Genomic DNA, 23,145 nt, shown 5'->3' with positions numbered 1-23,145 from the left:
GACATCTAAGTATTTTGACATTTTGCTATATTGGATCTGATATTTTAATTTTTTAATTTATTATGGACCCCAAGGAATCTTATTTGGACATGGAAAATTAACAAATATTCTTTTTGAATTTTTAATTTTAGCCCGGTTCACCGTGATTCTATTTTACATTAAAAAATATATATAACTAAGTACATTTTACGGTAAAAAGAAAAAACATTAGTAAGTCTAGGAACTACAATAGGAAAAATGCTTAAAAAAGGCATTACTATTAGCAAGAAAAAAAAACAATTGCTTCATCAACTTAAAACGGTAGAAAATTTTGCTGTAAAATAAGAAATTATGAATTTGTCGAATATTTTATTTTAAAATCATATTGAAAGTCTTATATCATTTTTTAAAAAAATTATAAGTGATCACTTTAAAATTATAATTAATCGCTTTAAAATTATACGTGATCAATCTAAAATAATAAGCTGTGAACACTTTAAAATTATAAGTAATTAACAATCTTTAAATTGTTTACTTGTAAACAATAAGTAATCATTTTAAAAACTTTAAGTGACCACTTTTGAATTGATTTAAATTCTAAGTGTTCAATTTAAAAATGTCAATGATCACTTTAGATAGTAAAAGATCATTTTAGATATATAAGCGGTCAATATAAAAATGTTAATAATCACTTTAAAATTTAGGAGAACAAATTAAAATAACAAATATAACAAATTTAGAGCACGGAGGGTATAGTATCAGTTTACAACAGGGCAACCTGAAACCAAAACACCCTTTTGGGTTGGACAAGATGCATAAGGGCATCCATCTAGGTCATTGCCCCACCACCTAAGACTCAAATCTTCCGAACCCAAGCAAAGATACAATGCAACACCCATAAAGGCTAAACCAGCATCAAGTGCCCCAGAAAGCAAATAGTTATGGCGCTTCCACCATTCCGGAGCGTACCTAAATGCTACATAACCAGACAGAAAACCAACGATAATCCAAGTAGTGTAGTTCACTGCAGTTGCCGGTGGCATTGAAGCAGTAGCACCAATTAAGACAGGGATGTTGATAAGACGAATCCATTCTTGGGTCGGGAAGGCTTTTGTCGCCGACCAAACCAAAACTGGTGCAATAGCTCCTCCTACAAAAAACCAATTCACAGCTCCATAAATGCCTTCACTTCCAAAGATCCTGTGAGGTCCAACCAAGCCCCATAGGACTGAGGCATCGTAGAAGACAGTATCGATAGGACATGTCCACACACTGCTCGAGCTATTCCTCTCACAGATACCCGGGATGGTTTCCATGAGCCACCATGCCGTGCCAAGATATACCACACTAGAGATCAGAGTTCCTACTACCTGAGCAAAGAACAAGCTAAGTACAATAAAGATTGCCTTTGTCTATGTCCTATGATTTTTCACTATGATTGTTCACTTCGCTTAAAATTGGAGCGAAGGATACTAAAAAAAGGCGGAAAATCTTAGTTTTAATAAGTACAGTTCTAACTTCAATGATGCAAGATGAATGATTCGATCACTCCTAGCAAGTTGAGCAAAACTTGAGCGATAAAGAAAAGTTATAGCAAGAAAATTAATTACCTGTACTGTGAACATTGCTCTTGGTGGAATTTTCATGTAATGACCGAGTTTGAAATCCTCTAAAAAGGTAACAGCCTGCTGCATACTGATGTTTCCATAAACCTTAAAGCACATATTTGCAATAGGATATCCAGGGTAGATGTATCCAATAATGTACTCGGACATGATGTTTAGACCAGGCGACTGTATATTGTGATCATTAAGAATGAAGAAAGATGACTAGTTAAAACAAGAAATACTATGATCCCTCCAACTCTAGAAGATATAGTTAGAGATTATTTTCGAACGAGGCGACTTTGCATCATAAGCAACGTTAATTAGATGAGTAAACAAATTTTGAGAGCATATGTGAATGCAATATTCAGTATATAGTCGAATAAACAAGTGGGAAGTTGTAACAATTTTATGCGTATGATAACCATTGGTAGGCCTAGTCTGGTTCGAGATTTTCCCTTTCACCCTTGTGACAAGGGCTTGAAACGTACTCACCACCTATAGGAATGAATAATTCCCCCTCTCACCTTATATGTAGGAAATTCTCCGGCCTTACATTGTTAAATCACCTTGACTCCATCAGGGCTAAATAGAAAATTTAGTTTCCCTAAGAAAATTTGACGCCATACAAAAATTCATATTAAAGTTTACCAACCTGATTTGCTATGGCTTTTATAATACCAATTGGAAGTGTGAAGAAGAAAGCAACGGCACCTGCAAGTAGAACACCCCACCATGGTAACTGAAGCTGGTCATTGTAATACTCACACGCGAAGATGGTTGCTGCGATTGTTACCACCAGAATGAGCCAAAACCACCATTGAGGGACTTCCTTGTATCGAGTCATAAGTTTTGAATGTATATCCATTTTCTTCTCTTTAAAACTTGCATTGCTTTGCTCCCATATGTCCCTATATTTTGAGATCGAGGTGGCAAAAAATGATAACAATCATGTGAGCTTTGTGTTGATTCTACATAAATTCATTAAAATCCAAGACTACCTGCCGTGAAAGAGTGCTACATGCACTATGGTGGCACTTAGTACAGCGAATCCTATCCCATAAGTCAATGCAAAATATGTGCTGATGTGAAGAGGACCTTGTTTCTCATAAGCTTCTTGGTTGAAATGAAAACTCGAGTCCATAATAGCGGAGACATTGTAAGTTGAACCTGTTGATGTGAAGAGGTGACTTGAAGCAATGGGAAAGGTTTTGGCATTGTAAACATTCAGCCAATAACCCAACGGGATAAGCACATACATGATGAGCACAAAACCGACAGCCACATTTGCAGTAGCAAACCATGGGCTTGCTAGTGGGCTTCCAAGGTAGGAAGAAATGGTAGACCAATCAAAACCAAAAGATGCAATTCCAAGTCCATGTAGCCCAGAACCAAGCTGCTGGGCTAGTACAGACTTGCGAAAAATCCAACAGATCCAAGAAAATGAAGTCAACACTTGGAAGAGATATCCTGGGAAGATATAGTATGCAAAGCTGCAGGTGAAGGCAATTATGAAGAATTGGATGCGTGTCAGACCACATCTTGGCCGTTCTTCCTTCTCATGCAAAGCCCTGTTGCATTTTTATGACTATTAATTCATCAATACATCTTCATTATTCATGCATGTTCTTCCTCACTGCATACATGTGTTGCATATTGAACCGATTTTGGGCACCAACATCAATGTAAAACTCGACGAGTCTAAATATTAAGCCGCAATGAAACATCTAACCCAATATACACAATTCAACATCATTCAATGATTACATATATAACTATCCAAAATCCACAAGTCACAATTTACAAGCATTCTGGCAGCGTCCATCTAGGATATGGTGAAATATTATTAGGCATCAATTGAGTGTAACATAATTCAACAGATAATTGGTTTTTTGAATTCACGATTCGCTCACAATGACCCTAAAATAGCCCCAAACCGACCATAATTCGCTTTTTTTGATTTGCGATTTGCAAGGAGATTAGTGAATCATGTGACAGTGGGCATCATCAACTCAAACTCTACAACATTCAATACACGTTCTTATGGAAACACCAATGCGCACACATTTTTAAAGGCATTTCTATTAATAGACTAGAAGTTACTATCATTATATTGTATTTACTGATGAATAGAAAAGAAAATTACCTGAAAAGGGAAACTTGTACAAGATTAGCCGGCCACCACATCTCAGCAGGCTCCACCAAGTAACGGCGGAAAAGGCCTGCCCATCCAAACCCCAAAACCTGTCATTCCAATTCAAAACATAAACCACTAATTTGATCATTAATTACTCACCAGTTAAAAATTGTAAAACTAAATTTGAAAGATTCAAGTCAGAATAATATGTTTACCTGTGAGGTTAAAATAACAAGCAACGAGACAAAAAAGGTAATGTGTTTCTTGTAAAAGATCTTAACACCAGTAACAACATGAATTGCATAAACTGCTCCTGCTCCTGTATTTGCAAAGATGGTGACAAGTACATGTTCTTTAACATTAAAAGGACCTGGGTTCAGCGAAAATTGCCATCGTGTGCCATGGAAGAATGAGCGAACGGGGAGCACATAAGCCATCCAATGGCCGAGAGGGACAACGGCAATCTGAGCAGCAATGCCAGTGATGGTGAGAGGCTCAGTTCGGTACCAGAAGAATTGGTTCAGAAATGATAACAGCGCGCAGGAAAATGTCCCTAAGACCCATGTTCTGAAAGTCAGCACTGGTAAGTCAGGATCATCAGTGATGGGGACCATCATTGCTACCTGTTTCACAGGTGAGTTCTCATTTGATGATGATGATCTGATTTGGGAATTTGATGAGGATGTTGATGGAACAAGGAATTGGCTTTCTTCATATTCATGCTGGTTTTTTCTGTGAACTGCAAAAGGTCAACGCATCAAACATATGAGAGATCAAACTATAGAAAAGGGTACTTACTAATTTTTGAAGGGTTTTAAGGGAAGTTAATACTTAATGGGGCATGTAAAGCTTCTGTTTCATCTTCCATCTCTAATCTCTGATTTTTGCTCCTTTTTGAAAGCTGAGAAAATATAACTATGTTAACATCAGAAGAAATTTGAAGAAACCAAAACTTTGTTAGCAATTGTTTAATTGACTTGTGAGACTAGATTTTTCAATCATAAACTTGCCAAAAAATAGTCTCCCTCTGTCCGAAAAGATTTGCTACAAAGTACAAATTGATTTTATGAATTGTGGGGAAAGGTGTAGATTACGAAGGAGTTGGGAAATACGTGTGGATAGGATGAAAAGATAGGTTAGATGTGAGGATGAGAATTAATTAGACAGTGGGTCATAGCCAAATTAAAACTGTAGTAAGTTCAATAGGACGGACTATAATGGAAATCGTACAAAATTCTATAAGACAAAGTGAGTGACAGTCAAGTGGTAGGAATCGTCCACCTTATTTTGCCTTTCATCTGACATGCTCTCAACTCCTCACTATTGACTATCTACTTATTTTAATGTTCAGCCCAGCTAATCATGAACTGGGTTTAAAATTAACTTACAAGTACAATTGCAGAACAAGTACTATAGCAACTGGCAAGAAACCAAGCACCATCCTCAAATTCATGGAATATAATGTTTAAGTATATTGCAGAACTAGTAGTTGCATATTGCCCGATTTGTATTTTTAATGTGAGAGCCTTTTGCAATGCAAGGGGCAAAGTCGAAGGGATAGGGAGCTTATGTTACATTTGAAAAAAAAGTTTTAGATGAAAGCAAGGATTCAGAATCAGGACTGCTCGGAGAGAATTCTCTCCAACAAGCTAATCAACAACCATGTCTTTTTTTTCTGTGGATAGAAAGCCTCCAACAAGCTTTCTTCGTTCATAATTGTCTGAAAATTTGTGGACTTAAATTCCTTGTCAACCATGAAGTGCCCAAGTCCAAAACTCCCATAGTGGTAATGTTCCACTTATTGACTTTTACTCATTATAGGCATCCATTTTAGACAGAGAATAAGATTATGATGTTCACTTTTTTTCTTTTAACTGTTCAATGGGATTCAATTCATGGGGAAAAATGTTTAGATTGTAACAGCAAAATTCAAGTAAACGATTTCAGGGAAATTTCATGTTGAGGCTTGGCCAAAAGCAAACGGGATATGACACTCCTAAGTCGTGTGATAATTCATGAGCTTCCATTCTAAATAAGAGGTAATAAGAGGAGTAACCCATCAAAACTATATGTTTATCGACCCTTTCTACTTCTTTGATGTGGGATTACATGTGGGTTATAATTTCCAACATCGAGGACAATAGAAATTAGACATAATCTATAAAGAAAATACGATACCAAACCCACTAGCAGTATACTTAGCTTAGATCTTTAGTGCCTCGCAATATGTTGGAACACTATCACTCAAGGAAGCGATCATATTTCTCTTTCTGTTTCAACTTGTTGGTAACACTTTTAGATCAAAACTGTAAAAGCTTTTTGGTCAAAGTGTAACCAAGAAACCGAAATGAAGGGAGTACTATTATATGTCATATCGGAGAGGCTTTGATTAACAAAGCATCTTCCATAATGGAAAGGATGAATTTAAGAGCAATTTGTTTTTGAAAGGATATTTCCATGGAATTGAATGAAGAATTTATGTTTGTATTGTCTGTGTATACTAGACTTTCAAGACATAACAAGAAAGGCCGAAAACAAAGAAAATATTATTAATTTGATAAACCCTAACTTAATTGCTATATAACAAATTGAGAACAAATGACAATTATCAAAACCCCCATTATTCGGCAATGAATTTTGCTTTAAGAAACATTGAGAGTTAATAGAAGAAAGAGAAAAGATTGAGTACCATTAGGGATGAGTAACTAAGACTCAATTCTCTCCATCACCATGAGTATAAATATTTTGAAATTTTGTTTCTTATCTTTAGACACTAATTGCAATTGAAGGACATGAATGGAGGTGCATGAATGATTGTTTGAGCCACGACCTGACCTGAGTGAAGGAGGGGCAGCAACAGTGTTCGAAGGAACAAATAAGACGTCATGGGAGGTGGAGGGGCTGGGCACGACCACTGGCTGATACTTGGGCAGCTGTGGTGGTGGAGGAGGCGGTCAGCTACGGTAGCAGTAGCTGACTGGCGGGAAGGGAAAGTCGTGCCGGTGGCGCATGGCTGCTTGAGAGGCGGCTATTGGTCGACGGTGAGGTTGGTAAGCAAGGGTTGTTGTAGTGTTTGTTAGCGATGAGAGGGTTTGCATGAGTTGAGTTATTGAATAAATTTCTTTAGGGGAAGATGAGTAATGCACTTATTTGGGTTTCACTTTGTAATAAGATCCATTTAGTTGAGAATATGAATTATCTTTACATATTAAAGGCTTTTCCTTTGACTATGGAGTGAGTAGTCACTCGAGATTTGAGTACGTAATGCAAGTTGTTTGATAATTCAAACTTTTAACTAATCCTATCTAATGAAAACATGATTTAAAATTTATTTAGTTTAATATTATATATAAATATAAATTAACGCAACTTGTGTAAACTCATATAATAAAAAAGATTTGACCTTATCTTACACAATGATAATTAAACATGATATTATTCAACTTGAAGTAAAATGAAATCCAAAATAATTTAATATAAACTTCACCTGAACTCATAAATACTAGATTCGTACTCAACTCAAACCTAAAATAACCTCATCCAAGTAAGTTTGTACCTAAAAAATGAAAGAGTCATCATAAACTCAAGTTAAATTTCATTTAACCCAAAGAAAAACCAACATGGATATAAATCTTTTTTGAATAATTTTAAAAAAATTACAATTAAATTCAGTTCAATTAAAAAGATTTTGTGACCCATATGCTACCAAATTGAAGGGTGGTCGCAAATTTATAACCAACTTATTGGTCGTAGGCTGCTACCAGTCTGTAACCAACATATTGGCCGCAAATTATAACCAAATGTACGACCAATCTTTTTTTGGGTAGCAAGTTAAGACTAGATTTCGACTGCTCCCATTGTGCGACCACTTCTCTTGCACTCAACAAGGTTGGTCTGCAATTCACACTTGCTTTTTTAGTGTTGGCCAAACAATCGTATTTGAATTGACCCAATTCAAATATGAATTATTAATACGAAGCAAATGAAAATTCATATTCATTTAGACTCAAACCTACTTAAACAAATAAATTTAGAAGATCAATATTAATTAAAAAAATAAAAATTTAGAGAATGAATAGGATAAACCTAAACCAACTTTTTTTAAAAAAAAATCAATCTTGACTTAGTTAAAACATAAACAACTTTTCAAACATGACTCATTAGCCCCTCCGTTTCATATTGTGCTAAAATTGAAAAAGAAAAAAATATATAAAAATTTATGAAAAAACTAGAGTATCTTTTTTAATGTGTCAGTTAATCTATAAATTCTAAGAAAGAAGAAAAAAAAACAACTGAAAAGAAACGTCAATCTAAGCCACTGCAAAAACTGGCGTTTGTCGACAACTTAAAATTTTCTGATCATCTTCACTTTTCTTTCCAAGAGTTTTTCTTGTATACAAAAATTGACTCCTTAACTGCTCTCCAAACCCTAACTATTGGCTATTGCCCCCTTTTTTTCAAGGGTTTTACCTAACCCATTAATTCTCTTCCATTGTTAATTCTCCTCTATCTGTAAGTATCTTTGTTTTTCTTACACTTTATCTAATTCTTCAATTTTGTTTTTCGCATTAATTATACAAGTTGCAAATTTGGACCAATAATCAAGGATTTTGTTCATCAGAATTAGGAATTCTGTTTATTTATAGTGCTGATTTTTAAAATATATAAATTTCATCATTTTAAACCATTTTATGTATGATCATTACTTGTTCTGTCTCCAATGTTACTCTTGATCAGTGGAAGATTCATAAAATTTAAGATTTAGCTTTTTATCCAGTGATGATAGAGTACATAATACTCCCTAAAATTTCACGGTGATTGTCCCATTTGATTTTTTTATACTTTTTATTGATCATTTCATAATTTAGATGTCAAAATGTAGCCAAGTGTAATTTTGTTTTATTTGTGTCTTATGTAAATTTTATTAATTTCTATATTTTATAATTTTTAGTTATGTACAATTAGATATATTTAGGATTGCATTAGTGCATCTAATAGACTGAAAAGATAAATGGGACAGTTTGGGTGATGGCTATAATCCCATAATGTGTATATATATATATATATATATAGAAGATTCAAGAAAAGCTGACATTTAGGTTTTTATCGGGTGATCAATATAATAAATCATAGGGCTATGTTGATGGTTGTAATCCTATAATAAGCTATATACCCAATCAGAGCGAGTATTATTTGCTAAGAATACTAATCCAATGTCATTTAACTAGGAATTTGATTCATTATTATCACTATTTCATTTGGTTTTTATAGATGATTGTGTATATAACATATTATTGGACCAAGCTGATTGAGGTAATCTCGTAGTATGTTATGTACTCTAACAGCGAGAAGTAATTGCTGATGTTTAACATGCATAAATCCGACCCTTTTCTGATGCTAATACATGATCATTATTTGTTTTCTATTCAATAGTTTTCCATTTATCAATCAATGCGTTCTGAGAAGTAAGTACTATGAAAGCTATTTATAGACATCATCCTAAGGATTCATTGTATGGTTTTTGGGATTTTGTGCCTGATTCATTGCCATATTTATTGTATATTGTCCCAATGATAGGAAATTTGAGGATCTTTGAAGCTTTGATGGCTGAGGTGATTGGACCTAGGGTGTACAGCTGCTGCAATTGTCGAAACAATGTTGCACTTCATGATGATATCATTTCCAAAGCTTTTCAGGTGAAGAAGTGGTTTGATGGAAATGCTTAAGTGTTTCATGAATCATTATTATTGATGAGTGTTATGTATATCAAGTTTTCATTTTGATGCTTTTTATCATCTCTTTGAGATTATGCTTGAAAGTTGTTCGATTACCCTGATGTCGTTAAGTTGCTCGCATTTAGGTTCTCCCACCAGGGCAGGTTTTGGAGGGGTTGGATATACATAACTTTACCTTTGTAATTAAAATGAGTTTGTTATTAATTGATCCTTGATAGCAACCATCATTGTGCTAAAAATTTTCCGTTATGAAATTGTTGAACATGTAGGTATCACATTTAGTGACATTTATTTATCGGGGTTAAGCTTTAGAATACCCTACAGGGAAGGGAAAAGTAAGCCTTCTTGTACGCGGTGAGAATTGAACCCTTGTCACAAGGGTGAAAGGATATGTCTTCAACCACTAGATCAGCCCATGATTCTCCACGTTTAATTACTTAGTTTTGCACACTCTCAGTTTAAAATGCCTCGTTCAAGAGTAGCTATATGCATTATGTTATTTTTAACGAATAGCACCTTTTAATGTTTAAACGTCAATAACATTTGCGTCTTATAAAGGTTAGGGGTCGGAAAGGGTGTGTTTGTTTATGCGGCACAATCAAGTTCATGAAACTTAATGCCTATGTAGCTCAATACATTTGATGCATACCGAAACTCTGGCATGCTGATATGTTCTATCCTGCTGATTGCTCCTTCTGATTCCTTATTCAGGGAAGAAATAGTAGGGCTTTTCTCTTTTCCCACGCTTTGAACGTTGACATAGGGCCAAAAGAAGACAGACATCTCAGGACGGGTCTCCATACCGTTGCAGATGTCTACTGTTCTGATTGTCGTGAAGTTCTTGGTTGGAAATATGAACGAGCTTACGAAGAATCACAAAAGTACAAGGAAGGAAAATACATACTAGAAAAGTCCAAGATTGTCAAGGATAATTGGTAGTTATGATCATTCTCTTCTCCAGTTGTCATACTATACCGTTCTGTTCTACCGCACGACTTAAAGGTTGCAATCGAAGTATGAGCACATACGAAGAGTCGCAAATTATTTTAAAGGCAAATGCAAGATATAATTAAAGTATATATGAAAATCAATGAATTATCATCCTCGTCGATATTTTGGTGTTTTGTTATGTTATTTTACCTCTTTTACTGTATAGAAGAGAAGAGATATGGTAGATAAGAAGGTTGGCCTGAGTTTGTTGATTTTTCTTCCCAATTCTCATGTTCATATTGTCCCATTGATTTGGCAATTGATCTTCCATATGTTAAGGTTCCATCAATATGGCCCTATGGAATATGGATTATGTAATTATTTGTGTATGAATTAAGGGAACACGTCTCTCTTTGTGGTAATGGCATTTACACGATTTATAAAAATATCCATAAAAATTTTGGTGCTCTGTTTGCCTCTTGTGCAGCACCCATGCTCCTAAGTGTTACAAGGCATAGTAAAAATACACTACAATTTTTTTAGGTTTAGATAATTTTAATTTTATTTCAAATTAAGGCCTAAAAATAATTAGATAAATTCAAAGTAATATGAAGAAGTAAATTTATGGCCTTTAATTTAGGGGATCTTGTGAAGTTAGACATTTTACACATATTCAGAAATTTACCCAGATTTATACCAAGATTTTTGAGCATATTTGAATTTACGGAGTTAGAAATTTTTTAATTTTGAGTTTTATTTAGTATGTCTTTTGAACTTAAATTCTAAAATGGATCATGTATCAAGTTAACATTTATAAGTTGGTGTAAAAAAAGTTAACTCTAGAATGAAAGCATCAAATAGTTGGTATATAAACTCAGACATGACTAGAATTCAAAACTCCAAAAATAGAAGGCAAAATCTAAGTTCACTATAACGTTCGAAAATGAGTATTTTAACTTATGATTTGCTAACAAACTCCAATATGTTTAGTAATATAATTGTATGTGTAGAATTAGGGTCCTAGAAGCAGATCCCTAATCCTTCACAAGATGATTGGAAAATCTCAGAATAGGGCTGCTATTAGTTGAAGAAATTTTATAAACTGAAAATTAAGTTTGTAAATTTGATTCGCCAAAATGTGTGTCAAGCATACATGAAAATCACGTCTCATTGTCACTAAAACCCATTAAAAACGAAATCACAAATCTTGGAGTAAACCACACGAGAAAATTCTTCTAAAAACAAACTTGTAAAGAAAGAATGAAAAGAACTTGACAGTAAATAAACTATAGAGTATGCAAAAAAAAAAAAAGAAAGAAAAACTACCGTAAACAATACAAACTTTTACCGATTTCCTCACGATAAATATTAACGTTTTGATTAACCATGAATAATAACAGTTAGGGGATGTTTGCATAGTATAGTATGCTTTTTGACATTAATAACAAAGGTAATTAATGGTTAAACAAAAGTTAGTATTATTCTAGGAAAACACACTCCTAAATTGATATTATACATGGTTAATCAAAAGTAAGTTGATATTATTGTAAGAAAATCAATAAAAACTTGTATTATTCACGTGTTTTTAAAAAAATATGCTATATTTACATGGAAAGCTTTGATATAGTTGTGCTCGGCAAAGATGAAATTCTGAATAAGCAAAAACTTCTATCAAGAAACTAAACCCTTCCCAGAAGCATGTCTCTTCTTGGCAAACTCTATAGCTTCCTCTCTTTTCCTCGAGAGCTCACGAAGGCATTCATTGTACTGGGAATCAATTGCATCGAGCTCCTGCTTTAGGTCCTCGCTGTACGTGTCTTTCTCGGTTGGTGTTGAGGAAGACAGGCTTGACAGGCTCAAACCATCAGATGCAGCGCTGCATAAGATAAAAATGAATATGTTGATGAATAGAATACAATTGGACAGACACTAAATCACTAACAAAGCTTCAACATATCAGCCAAAATTACCAGCAGGAGACTTCACTGCAGTCACAAGCACTTAAACCAGAATCATGATTTTGATTCACCAGGTTGTGTTCAACTGATATGCCAGAAACGAGAGAATCTCGAGCACAACGGTCCTCACCAATCCCAATTACCTCGGTAGAGGTCTTGCACATTCCAGATTCCAAAAGATACCTTAGTGCATCTAGGATACAATTTGAAGCAGAAGAATCCTCGAGTGAACTAATATATTCAGCAAGACTAAAATCACAAGGTGGCTTGTAGTGCGGCTTTAGTTCTGGTATCAACTGTTCCATCAACTGCACTATTGGAACCAAATCCTCTCCGGATAAGTCGCTGATCTGTTCAATCATCTCACACAGAACTGAAACGATGGTATCAGTTTTAGGGTAGAAAGGAAACTTAACACTGTTCCTACAACCTGATGCAGAAAAACAACACTCAGTTTTCCAACAACGGAAGAAAAGAATAGTGACTATAATGGTTGGCTTTTAATTTAAAATACCTTTTGAATCAATAAACACAAGTATCATTTTGATCCTCTCCTCATTCTTCACCTTTCCTATTAGCTTGAATGTCTTGACATCATTATACAATAATGTTAGGCTTAGTCGGCGAGGAATTTCACAAATGCTTTTCATACTTGAGCTTGAGTTGCTCTTCTTGCTGTCAAGGTCTATATCCATAGATTGAGATTCAGGTCCGGACACATAGGCCGATTCAAGCATCTTTGGAGCAGTTAGGGGAATTTGTCCAGGTAGATTATCTGATACTAGGAATGCGTCATTCAACAACTCCTCTGCAGATGGTCTTCTAGAAGCTGAAACCAAACACTTTTCTATGAATTCCTTCATCTCCAGATTCATTATTGTGTCAAGGCTAGCAGGCTTTTCACCCTGGAGAAGAAGACCAATAAGTAAAAGACTGTTACACCATATATATTTACCATACAAGTTGCAGATTATTCAAAGGATAAACACAAAGCGCTATACCTTGATAACCTTGTTGTAGATTTCATGTACACCATGGCATTCTAAATAAGAGCTTTTATTGGTCGCCATCTCCAGCATACACATACCAAAAGAATAAATGTCAACAAGCTCATTACATTCTTCTTCTCTAAACAACTCTGGCGCTATGAATTCGGGTGTACCTACATCAAGAGGAACCCACATGTTAAACACGTAAAACTAGAATGGATTACAAAGAACCAATGCTAAAAATAGGACTAGACGATACCAATCACACTCAAAGCAGCAGGTTGCTGCATAACAGTTGCCAATCCCAGATCTCCGATCTTAACTTGTCCAGTATGTCCATTAACAAAGATATTTTCGCATTTGAGATCTCTATGTATGATGCGTGGATTCTGAGTGTGAAGGTAATGTAAACCTCTGAGGATCTGCCTTGCCCAGTTTTTGATAGCCTTAATGTTAACTTGCTTGTGTTTTTCACGGTACCTAAACAATGTGAGTTCATTAACATTAGAAGGAATCAAAATATACATGTAGATTTATCACACACAAAGATAAACGGTTAAACATGTTGGGAAAAATTAAAGTGTAAAACTACTATATAGTTTTTCTTATTTTTATTTGTATTAATAAAAAGCTAGAAATTTTATAGAGAATCAAATAACTAAATTTCCTAAAATTAAACCACTAACTCAGAGCATGTCTTAGATTGGGTGTAAATAATTAAAGGGGAAATAAAGTCAAACAAATGAAATAAAAGCAAATAGAGATGCATTTGAACTAGTTGAGAAAGTTGTGAAGAAGGTAAAATAAGCATAAAACAAAAATTATAAAGGAAAAAAAGATGATTTCCCATATTATGGAGGTAATTCATTGCCCCACCCTCTCCTAAAATAAATATTTACCCCACAAAATTGAGCTTCCTTCATTTTTCATCATTTTGCAACCATTCTTCCACCTCTACAACAATTAAATTTCACTGATTTCTCGCTTATCAACTACATTTTCTTACTATTGACTTCTTTTCACCCCTTAAATATCTACCCCAATCCAAGCATGCGCTTAAGGTCAAATATCCCATTGACCCACTACTAGCAATAACTTACTAAAATAACTAACTCTTAGATAATAGCTATTTTAATTTTGAATCAAATCAAACAAAATACTCACTGCTTCAAGTTTCCAGAAGTAAAAAGCTCCGTGATTATGTTGATAGTCATGCATCTATCATCCACCCACCAGTGGTAAAACTTCATAATATTTGCATGTTTTAATGACTTCAAAATGTGAATCTCAGAATACAGTAACTCCAATTGTTGTGACGACCCCATTACATTTTTGATGTGAACTTGATTCCAAGCCACCTCTATTCCCTCCACCTCATCAAATGCCTTGTATCTAAACAAAGGAAATATAAGGGGAAAAATTAGAGGGAAAAACAACGATCACTTGAATCCTTCGTTAATATGTAAGTCGTACGAAGGAAAATCCTTACCATACTCTGGATTTGAATCAAAAAAATCACAAAATAAAAATAAAGGAACAATAAAATCAGAGGACTGGGAAAGGAATCATACACAGTCTTAAATGCTCCCCTTCCCAAGATTTCATGATACTGAAGGGCAAGAGTCAACAAGGAAAAATATTAAAATCATCAAAAACCACAAATAAAAAAATGCAGAAACAATGGTGTATAAAAACAGCAAGCAAAGTATGCAATACTTTACACTCGATTAAAAACAGCAGCTTAAATCCTCAAATACAGACATTAAAAAATACAGTAATAAATTATTTGACATACTGCAAAAATAATAAATTTATAAACAAGATAAAAATTAATAAAAATTAGAAAATTTCAAAACATGGAGAGGAAACATCCGAATTTCATAATTTAATAAATCAGGCTTTCAAACAATAACATCGTGATTATATACGTAAAAACGGGAATTTACAATCACCATAAGAAAAGGAAAAATAATTATTTCTAAAATGGAAGAGATCGTACCCTGATGTATCGACCAGAGGTGTCCCTTTCAGCAATATCGTCAAAATTATCAGAAACTGCGCTCATAATTGCCGAAGTAGAACGAAAATCAACCGAATTCATCACTGACGTCTACGATGGTGATTAAGAGAACTGAGAAAGAGAAATTCAATCAAAGGAGAGGATGCAGTGAATACACAAACGATCAGAGAACTTCAATTTGAATCAACTTTTCTTCAGAAAATGCTTCACATGCGATCAAGTATGAATCAAACGACGATTTAAAACCAAGTCGACAAGCGAGTAAATCCAAATTTGAACAATCCATTCGTAATTTCAGAGCTCGGATTTCCATTATGGGCGGATTATGTAACTCTGTCATACCAGCCCCAAAATCACCATATCACGTAAAATAAAATTGCAAAAAAATTGACAGATGATGAACCCTAAAATTTGAAGCGATCTTATGAAACGAAAGAATTTTATATTTCGGAGTTTTGTTTATTTTCCTGAAGAAGCAAACCCTAGAATATGAGAATTGAGAGCAAAATTTGTTACGAAGTGCAAAATAGATGTATTTCTCGGTTTTTATGCAGTATATTAGCCCGTAATTATAGCATCAGGAGCCTTTTCGGCCGTTAGCTGAAATAGGATTTAGAAAGTACTGGCGTAGTGGTGTTCAATGGCCTAAATAAGATTGGGCTCGCACCGAGGTTAAGTAAATATTAGTCAAATTGAATAAATAACCTTTAAATTTAATATGGGAGCTTTACATGAGTCGATCTTTGAAAATTTGGTCCGGCCAATTTGGTCCGTTTTTATTACTTAAAATTATCATAATTCTCATTAATTGATTTATAATAATTAAATTGTAAAAACGCATATAATTCTTATTGACATTGTCATTTATAATAATTAAAAGAAAATTATTCATGGTAGCATCGAACTTTCATAAAACACGAGTGGTAGCATCTTTGTAAAATTTATTCACATGGTAGCATTCAGTTTACTAACTGTCGTAGCATTTTCTGTTAAATTCTTGGTAATTTCCGTTCAATTTACCATTTTGACGTTTATACCCTAATTAAGTGTTAGTTGTTGTCTTTATATTTTGCCCTAAATCATTTTTATGCTCTCAAATGTTTAATTCACCATTTAGTTCATTAACACTCTCAAATGTTGTAGTAATTTTGTTTTCATTCAAATTGTTGGCAATGTTGAGAAAAGGTGTCTTAAGCATTATTACATGTCTTAAACACTATTACATAAGTCATAATGTTCACGTAATGTATTTAAAAAAGATTATAAAGTTCAAAAGATGCATTTTAAGCATTAATACATATGTACGTAACTAGAATTATAAAGTTTCAAAGGTGCATTTCAAGCACTAATATACATGTACTTAACTAGGAGAATGTTTTGCCTAAATAGTATTGGAAATTAAAAACATTTTCAATTTGGGGTTCACCAAAGTTTATTTCCAAACTAGTGTTCATTAAAAGAAAAATTAATTAGCTCTATTTGATTGTGGTTTGGAAAGTTTCAAACCTATTAAATCTCTCCGTAAAACTAAACCAAAATTAAATTAATTTTAATTCCAACAGAAGCCTATGTATTTTCTCAAATCCCTAAACTAAACATCAGTAAGACTGACGACGAAGTACTTGAAGAGACTGAAAACAACCACCATCCACGCCAACCGTCGTTTTCCACCACAGCCGCCACCTATATCAATCAGCGTAGTCTAAATCCACTGTTCTAATTGAGATTTTTTTTCCAATGTGCAATTGAGGTAATTTTCAGATTTTCATCTCTATTTTTGATTGATTTTCATCATAAGAATGATGCTAACAACAGATCACAGGGGTATGCTATCTTCGACAAACATCTTTATTGATTTTGACTTTTAAACTTGATTGAAATTTTTTGTTGTATGTAGAAGTATTTTTTAGGATATTTTACTCTTTCTGTAAGACTTGTGGGAGTTTTTTTTAATTTGTTTACGCATATATTTGCTTGACAAAACAATTTTATCCTCTTGCAGGTTTGGAAATACCAAACCAAAAAATGTAGCTTAGTAAAACTATTTTATTATATGAACATCATTTTGGGAATTATGTTTTCAAGAACACCAAAGTTGGAATTTTTTTATTTTTTAACTCCAATTAGGCAAATCACTCTAATTAGGATTATAAAGTTCAGAAGGTGGATAGATTAAGTACATATGTGCTTAAAATGCACCTTTTTAACTTTATAATCTTAGTTAAATACATATGTATTAATGCTTGAAATGCATAATATCTATTATACTTATTAATAATTCTAATTTAATCGTAATTTAATTATTTAATATTAATAAAATTAACTTCGAAACGAATTCAACAAGTTATTTTTGATTATGCTTTAACTTACAAGCCAAGAGTAATCGGTGAATATAGTGGCTGAACTTAAAATGTGTGAAAATAAGTTTCGTCCCCCAAACTTTTTTTTGGAATATAATATATACATAATGACACCTTATAAATTCAAGTAAAAATGATATGTCCGTTGGTAAAACTAATAGAAGTATAAGCAAAAAGGTCACAATTAGCTCGCGTGTTCATATTTATTTTACAAAAATACATAATAAGAGTAGTACAAACTAGTCAAATTGATCCATTACATAATCAATGTCAGCAGCCAATTTTATGTTGCAACTACAATTTAGACACTGGCTTCAGTAGAGACGACTAGTTTATACATACAATCTAAATTTTTAAGCCTACCAAAAACCTACGTCTCGTTGTCACTTAAACCCAGTTAATAAAGAAATCAGTCGAGAAATTTCTTCAAAAAATGAACTTGTAAAGAACGAATGAAAAAACTTTACAGAATCAAAACTATTACGCCATACGATTTACATGAAAGCTTTGACGTTAGCAACAATGGAGATCTAACTAAGCAACAACTGCAATCAAGCAACTAAACCATACTTAGAAGCATAATTCTTCTTTGCAAACTCTTTGGCTTCGTCCCTTTTCCTAGAGAGCTCACGAAGACTTTCGTTATACTGGGAGTCAATTGCATCGAGCTCCTGCTTTAGGTCCTCGTAGTATGTGTCTTTCTCTATTAATGTTAAAGAAGACAAGCTTGATAGACTCAAACCATCAGATGTAGCGGTAGCACTGCATAAGATAGAAATGATTATGTTGATGAATAGAATAACATTGTACAGACACTAAAAAGCTTCTACATATGTAACCAATGATACCTGTAGGAGACTTTACTGGAATTACCAGCACATGAACCAGAATCATGATTTGATTCACCGGGTTTTGTTCAACTAATATTCCAGAAACAAGAGAACCTCGAGCACAACGGTCATCACCAATCTCAATTACTTCTGTAGAGGTCCTGCACATTCCAGATTCCAAAAGATACCTTAGTGCATCTAGGATACAATTTGAAGCAGAAGAATCTTCGAGTGAACTAATATATTCAGCAAGACTAAAATCACAAGGTGGCTTGTAGTGCGGCTTTAGTTTTGGTATCAACTGCTCCATCAACTGCACTATGGGAACCAAATACTCTCCGGATAAGTCGCTGATCTGTTCAATCATCTCGCACAGAACTGAAACGATGGTATCACTTTCAGGGTAGAAAGGAAAATCAACGCTGTTCCTATAACCTGCTGCAGAAAAACAACACTCAGTTTTCCAACAAAGGAAGCAAATAATAGTGACTATAATAGTCGGCTTGTTAATTTGAAATACCTTTTGAATCAATAAACACAAGGGTCATTTTGATCAACTCCTCATTCTCCACCTTTCCTATTAACTTGAATGTCTTGACATTATTATACAATAATTCTAAGCTTTGTTGGCGAGGAATTCCACAAATGCTTTTCATACTTGAGGTTGAGTTACTCTTCTTGCTATCAAGGTCTATATCCATAGATTGAGATTCAGGTCTGGACACATAGGCCAATTCCAGCATCTTTGGAGTAGTTAGGGGAATATGTCCAGGTAGATTATTTGATACTAGAAATGGGTCATTCAACAACTCCTCTGCAGATGGTCTACTAGAAGCTGAAACCAAACACTTTTCTATGAATTCCTTCATCTCCAGATTCATTATTGTGTCAAGGCTAGCAGGCTTTTCACCCTGGAGAAGAAGACCAATAAGTAAAAGACTGTTACACCATATATATTTACCATACAAGTTGCAGATTATTCAAAGGATAAACACAAAGCACTATACCCTGATAACCTTCTTGTAGATTTCATACACACCATGGCATTCTAAATAAGAGCTTTTATTGGTTGCCATCTCCAGCATACACATACCAAAAGAATAAATGTCGACAAGCTCATTATATTCTTCTTTTCTAAACAACTCTGGGGCTATGAATTCGGGTGTACCTACATCAAGAGGAATCCACATGTTAAACATGTAAAACTAGAATCGACTAGAAAGAACCAATGCTAAAAATAGGACTAGACAATACCAATCACACTCAAAGCAGCAGGTTGCTGCATAACAGTTGCCAATCCCAGATCTCCAATCTTAACTTCTCCAGTATGTCCATTAACAAAGATATTTTCGCATTTGAGATCTCTATGTATGATGCGTGGATTCTGAGTATGAAGGTAATGTAAACCTCTGAGGATCTGCCTCGCCCAGTTTTTGATAGCCTTAATGTTAAGTTGCTTGTGTTTTTCACGATACCTAAACAATGTGAGTTCATTAACATTAGAAGGAATCAAAATAGATCATACATGTAGGTTTATCACCCACAACCTAACAATCAACGGTTAAACACTCACTGCTTCATGTTTCCTGAAGTAAAAAGCTCAGTGATCATGTTGATAGTCTTGCTTCTATCATCCTCCCACGAGTGGTAAAATCTTATAATATTTGCATGTTTTAATGACTTCAAAATGTGAACCTCCAAATACAGTAACTCCAATTGTTGTGATGACCCCATCGAATCTTTAATGTGAACTTGATTCCAAGCGACCTCTATTCCAAGCACCTCATCAAATGCCCTATATCTAAACAACGGAAATATAAGGAGAACAGGTAAGAAGAAAAGGAAAGTTCACTTGTATTGCTTATCTGTAGGTGGTACAAAAGGAAATCCTCACAATAAACAGGTATTGAAAAAAAAAAAAAAAAAAACCATAGATGCAAATTAAAGGAAAATAAAATCAGAGGACTGGGTAAAAAAATCATACACAGTCTTGAATGCTCCCTTCCCCAGGATTTCATGATACTGAAGAACAAGAGACAAAGAAAAAAAATAATAATAATCACAAATCACAAATAAAAATAAATGGTTTATAAAAACACAGAGCATAGTATGCATTTATAAAATAGCAGCTTTAATCCTCAATAAATATTTTTTTTTAATTTGGGGTATGTTGGAAAATCCAATAGGTAAGATGAGATACGAGAAAGAATTAATGCTTTCAGGTGGTGAATAAAACCCGGTAAAAAAAAGGATATCAACCAAAGAGGTAATCCATGATTCGCCTCAAATACAGAAACTAAAAAACACAGTAATTAATTAATTAAAATACTGTGAAAATAAATATACTCACAGGATAAAAAAAATATTATTAATACATTAACGTGAGTGAGGAAATATTCGAATATCATAATTTGATAAATCAGGCTTTCAAACAATGACATCGAGATCTAAGTCGAAGAACGGAAACTTAACGCTTACCAAATCAACACAAGAAATTGACAAGGAAAGCAATTAGGGTTACAATTAAAAAAAATAAACAAACTATAATTAATAATTACTCACGATTTTAAGCAAAAAAATCAATTAATTCTAAAATTGAAGAGAAATTAAATACATCATACCCTGATGTATCGACCGGAAGGATCCCTCTCGGCAACATCCTCAATGTTGTCAGTAACTGGCCTCACCATCGCCGAAGTCGAACGAGAATTGACGGAATTCATCACTGACGATTACGATGATGATTAACAGAATTGAAAATAGGAAATTCAATTAAGAGAGAGAACGCAGATGATACACAACCGATCAGAATACTTCAATGTGAGTCAAATTTTCTTCAGAAAATGCTTCACATGCGATCAAATATGAATCAAACGACGATTTATAACCAAGTCGACAAGCGAGTAAATCTAGTTTTGAACAATCCATTCGTATTTTCAGAGCTCGGATTTCCATAATAGGCGAAATTTGTAACTCCATCATACCAGCCCCAAAATCACCATATCATGAACTGAAGAATTTGAAGAGATCTTGTGAAAAGAATGTCTTCAGTATCACGGAGATTTGCGTCTTTGTATTCTGAAGATGCAAACCTTAGAATATGGAAGTTAGGGTTTATCGAGAGCAAAATTTTCGTTAAGAAGCGTAAGAGAGAGATTTGTGGATTTTGATGTACAATCAGTCCCCCAATCCACTTATAGCGTCAGGAGTCTCTTTTGGTCGTTACTTAAATCAGGTAAAATCGCACCCCAATTTTTTAATGAGACGGCAACACGTGACACGTGATAATATCTTTGGGTACCCAATAACATTTTATATGTTAAAGTAATCACTTATAATTTTAAAATAATTATTTTTTATAGTCTTGCAGTGATTACTCATAAACTTAAAACGATCACTTACAATTTTAAAACAATCAATTAAAAAAGTAGGATAATTATATGGGCTCATCTCATGGTGAGATGGTCTCATATAAGACGAGCTGAAAACCATAAAGAGATTATTCTATTTAAGTTTTTTTTTTAAGGAGTTCTAATTAAGTCATTTAGTAGTTGGTAGTACATTAGAATATTAGACGGTAATCTTGAGAATAGAGTTTTGTTTAATTTATCTATATATTTTCTAACTGCTTATATATTCAAAATATAAAATACTTTCTATTTTAGTACCTAAATTATATAATTATATAAATTAATCATTTCACCAAATTAAGCGCCCAACAATGTAATTATATTTTAGATTTGTTATTTTCCTTTATCTTTTTTTAATACTCTTATTTAACCATATTTAACATTTTAATGTGGATGTTAACAATATAATATGATATCATATCATAACATCATACTATGTAATAAAGATAAAGTAATAATTGTAAATGACAATTTTCCGACAACTTGCTTATTTGGATTACATTTATTAGTAATTAAACATCTTATGTGGCATCCTATAATTACTACTACTATTTTATTTTAGTAAAATCATAATTCAAGTAACAATGAAATTTTAATATTCATCATCATCATATACGGTGTATCCCGCTCATAGAAAACTACGATCAGGGTCAGGGAAGGGAAGAAAGATGGCGGCTCATACCCATAGAGGAGATTGCGGTCAAAGAATCCCTCGGCTCGAGAAAGATCTTCAAAGAAAGAGAAACTCGCAACTTACAAATAGAATAAATAGAATATGTACAAATAACTAAAAATAAAGATAAAGGTAATGAAGGAGGTAAAGTGCGATAATTAAAGGCAATGACCAATAACAAACGATGGGTAAAAGGGAAATGTATCTTTCTTTGCACATGCCCAAACCATCTCAACCTGATTTCTTATCCTATCCATCATAGTATTATCATACATCCACCTCAGCATATGCATTTCTGTTACTTCCATCCTCTGTTCGAAAACCTTCTTTACTGGCCAACATTTTGACCCATATAACAACGCCTGTCTAATTGCAACACGATAAAATTTACCTTTTAATCTCCTCGGGAACTTTTTATCACAAAGCACCATGGTTGCTGCTCGCCACTTAAGGCAACCCGCTTGTATACGTTTAGTAACGTTTCCATCAATCTCCCCATTACTCTGAATCACCGATCCCA

General features: G+C 33.9%; 4 protein-coding genes across 10 annotated transcripts; 1 reads left to right on the top strand and 3 right to left on the bottom strand.

Annotated features, from left to right (window-relative positions):
- Positions 1–639: 639 nt before the first annotated feature.
- On the bottom strand, positions 640–6,900 carry LOC130800801 (oligopeptide transporter 7-like). Of its 4 annotated transcripts, none has more exons than XM_057664480.1 (8): positions 6,410–6,900; positions 4,552–4,621; positions 3,936–4,459; positions 3,730–3,827; positions 2,585–3,154; positions 2,239–2,494; positions 1,590–1,772; positions 640–1,349 (listed from the first exon to the last, which is right to left on the bottom strand). In XM_057664480.1, exons 1-8 carry the CDS (start codon positions 6,410–6,412, stop codon positions 738–740), a joined length of 2,316 nt encoding a protein of 771 aa, XP_057520463.1. In that variant the 5' UTR covers positions 6,413–6,900; the 3' UTR covers positions 640–737. The 4 variants fall into 4 exon arrangements, with proteins under 4 accessions (XP_057520463.1, XP_057520465.1, XP_057520464.1 ...); XM_057664482.1 differs by having other exon boundaries at positions 3,936–4,452; positions 4,519–4,621; positions 6,410–6,890; XM_057664481.1 differs by having other exon boundaries at positions 6,556–6,890.
- A 1,086-nt stretch (positions 6,901–7,986) lies between these two features.
- Positions 7,987–11,082, top strand: LOC130800800 (protein yippee-like At4g27745). The gene is made up of 3 exons (XM_057664479.1): positions 7,987–8,232; positions 9,298–9,416; positions 10,167–11,082. The coding sequence occupies exons 2-3, from the start codon at positions 9,324–9,326 to the stop codon at positions 10,392–10,394; spliced, it is 321 nt and encodes a 106-aa protein (XP_057520462.1). The 5' UTR covers positions 7,987–8,232; positions 9,298–9,323; the 3' UTR covers positions 10,395–11,082.
- Positions 11,083–11,535: 453 nt separating this feature from the next.
- LOC130800799 (probable serine/threonine-protein kinase WNK10) lies at positions 11,536–15,955 on the bottom strand. Of its 2 annotated transcripts, XM_057664477.1 has the most exons (8): positions 15,332–15,955; positions 14,904–14,941; positions 14,497–14,724; positions 13,592–13,812; positions 13,345–13,505; positions 12,858–13,248; positions 12,356–12,773; positions 11,536–12,261 (listed from the first exon to the last, which is right to left on the bottom strand). In XM_057664477.1, the coding sequence occupies exons 1-8, from the start codon at positions 15,431–15,433 to the stop codon at positions 12,057–12,059; spliced, it is 1,764 nt and encodes a 587-aa protein (XP_057520460.1). In that variant the 5' UTR covers positions 15,434–15,955; the 3' UTR covers positions 11,536–12,056. The 2 variants fall into 2 exon arrangements, with proteins under 2 accessions (XP_057520460.1, XP_057520461.1); XM_057664478.1 differs by lacking the exon at positions 14,904–14,941 and having other exon boundaries at positions 15,332–15,954.
- A 1,933-nt stretch (positions 15,956–17,888) lies between these two features.
- Positions 17,889–21,740, bottom strand: LOC130800798 (probable serine/threonine-protein kinase WNK11). 3 transcript variants are annotated; one of them, XM_057664474.1, is made up of 8 exons: positions 21,164–21,740; positions 20,527–20,564; positions 20,116–20,343; positions 19,797–20,017; positions 19,550–19,710; positions 19,063–19,453; positions 18,561–18,980; positions 17,889–18,474 (listed from the first exon to the last, which is right to left on the bottom strand). In XM_057664474.1, the coding sequence occupies exons 1-8, from the start codon at positions 21,263–21,265 to the stop codon at positions 18,449–18,451; spliced, it is 1,587 nt and encodes a 528-aa protein (XP_057520457.1). In that variant the 5' UTR covers positions 21,266–21,740; the 3' UTR covers positions 17,889–18,448. The 3 variants fall into 3 exon arrangements, with proteins under 3 accessions (XP_057520457.1, XP_057520458.1, XP_057520459.1); XM_057664475.1 differs by lacking the exon at positions 20,527–20,564; XM_057664476.1 differs by lacking the exon at positions 20,527–20,564 and having other exon boundaries at positions 18,561–18,977; positions 21,164–21,724.
- Between the last annotated feature and the right edge of the window lie 1,405 nt (positions 21,741–23,145).

Source organism: Amaranthus tricolor, chromosome 15 (assembly GCF_026212465.1).
Source record: "Amaranthus tricolor cultivar Red isolate AtriRed21 chromosome 15, ASM2621246v1, whole genome shotgun sequence".
Classification (NCBI taxonomy): domain Eukaryota; kingdom Viridiplantae; phylum Streptophyta; class Magnoliopsida; order Caryophyllales; family Amaranthaceae; genus Amaranthus; species Amaranthus tricolor.
This window is presented reverse-complemented; position numbering and strand designations above follow the sequence as displayed.

Coding starts and splice junctions, on each gene's coding strand:
- LOC130800801 (XM_057664480.1), bottom strand. Junction 4,460..4,551: donor AGCTTTACATGCCCCATTAA/GTATTAACTTCC, acceptor GACCTTTTGCAG/TTCACAGAAAAAACCAGCAT. Junction 1,350..1,589: donor GAGCAATGTTCACAGTACAG/GTAATTAATTTT, acceptor TTCTTTGCTCAG/GTAGTAGGAACTCTGATCTC.
- LOC130800798 (XM_057664474.1), bottom strand. CDS start 21,265: ATGAATTCCGTCAATTCTCGTTCGACTTCGGCGATGGTGAGGCCAGTT. Junction 20,344..20,526: donor AAGGGAGCATTCAAGACTGT/GTATGATTTTTT, acceptor TCCGTTGTTTAG/ATATAGGGCATTTGATGAGG. Junction 20,018..20,115: donor ACTTCAGGAAACATGAAGCA/GTGAGTGTTTAA, acceptor CACATTGTTTAG/GTATCGTGAAAAACACAAGC.
- LOC130800799 (XM_057664477.1), bottom strand. CDS start 15,433: ATGAATTCGGTTGATTTTCGTTCTACTTCGGCAATTATGAGCGCAGTT. Junction 13,506..13,591: donor TGCTGCTTTGAGTGTGATTG/GTATCGTCTAGT, acceptor CTCTTGATGTAG/GTACACCCGAATTCATAGCG. Junction 13,249..13,344: donor TCTACAACAAGGTTATCAAG/GTATAGCGCTTT, acceptor CTTCTTCTCCAG/GGTGAAAAGCCTGCTAGCCT.
- LOC130800800 (XM_057664479.1), top strand. CDS start 9,324: ATGGCTGAGGTGATTGGACCTAGGGTGTACAGCTGCTGCAATTGTCGA. Junction 9,417..10,166: donor TCATTTCCAAAGCTTTTCAG/GTGAAGAAGTGG, acceptor TTCCTTATTCAG/GGAAGAAATAGTAGGGCTTT.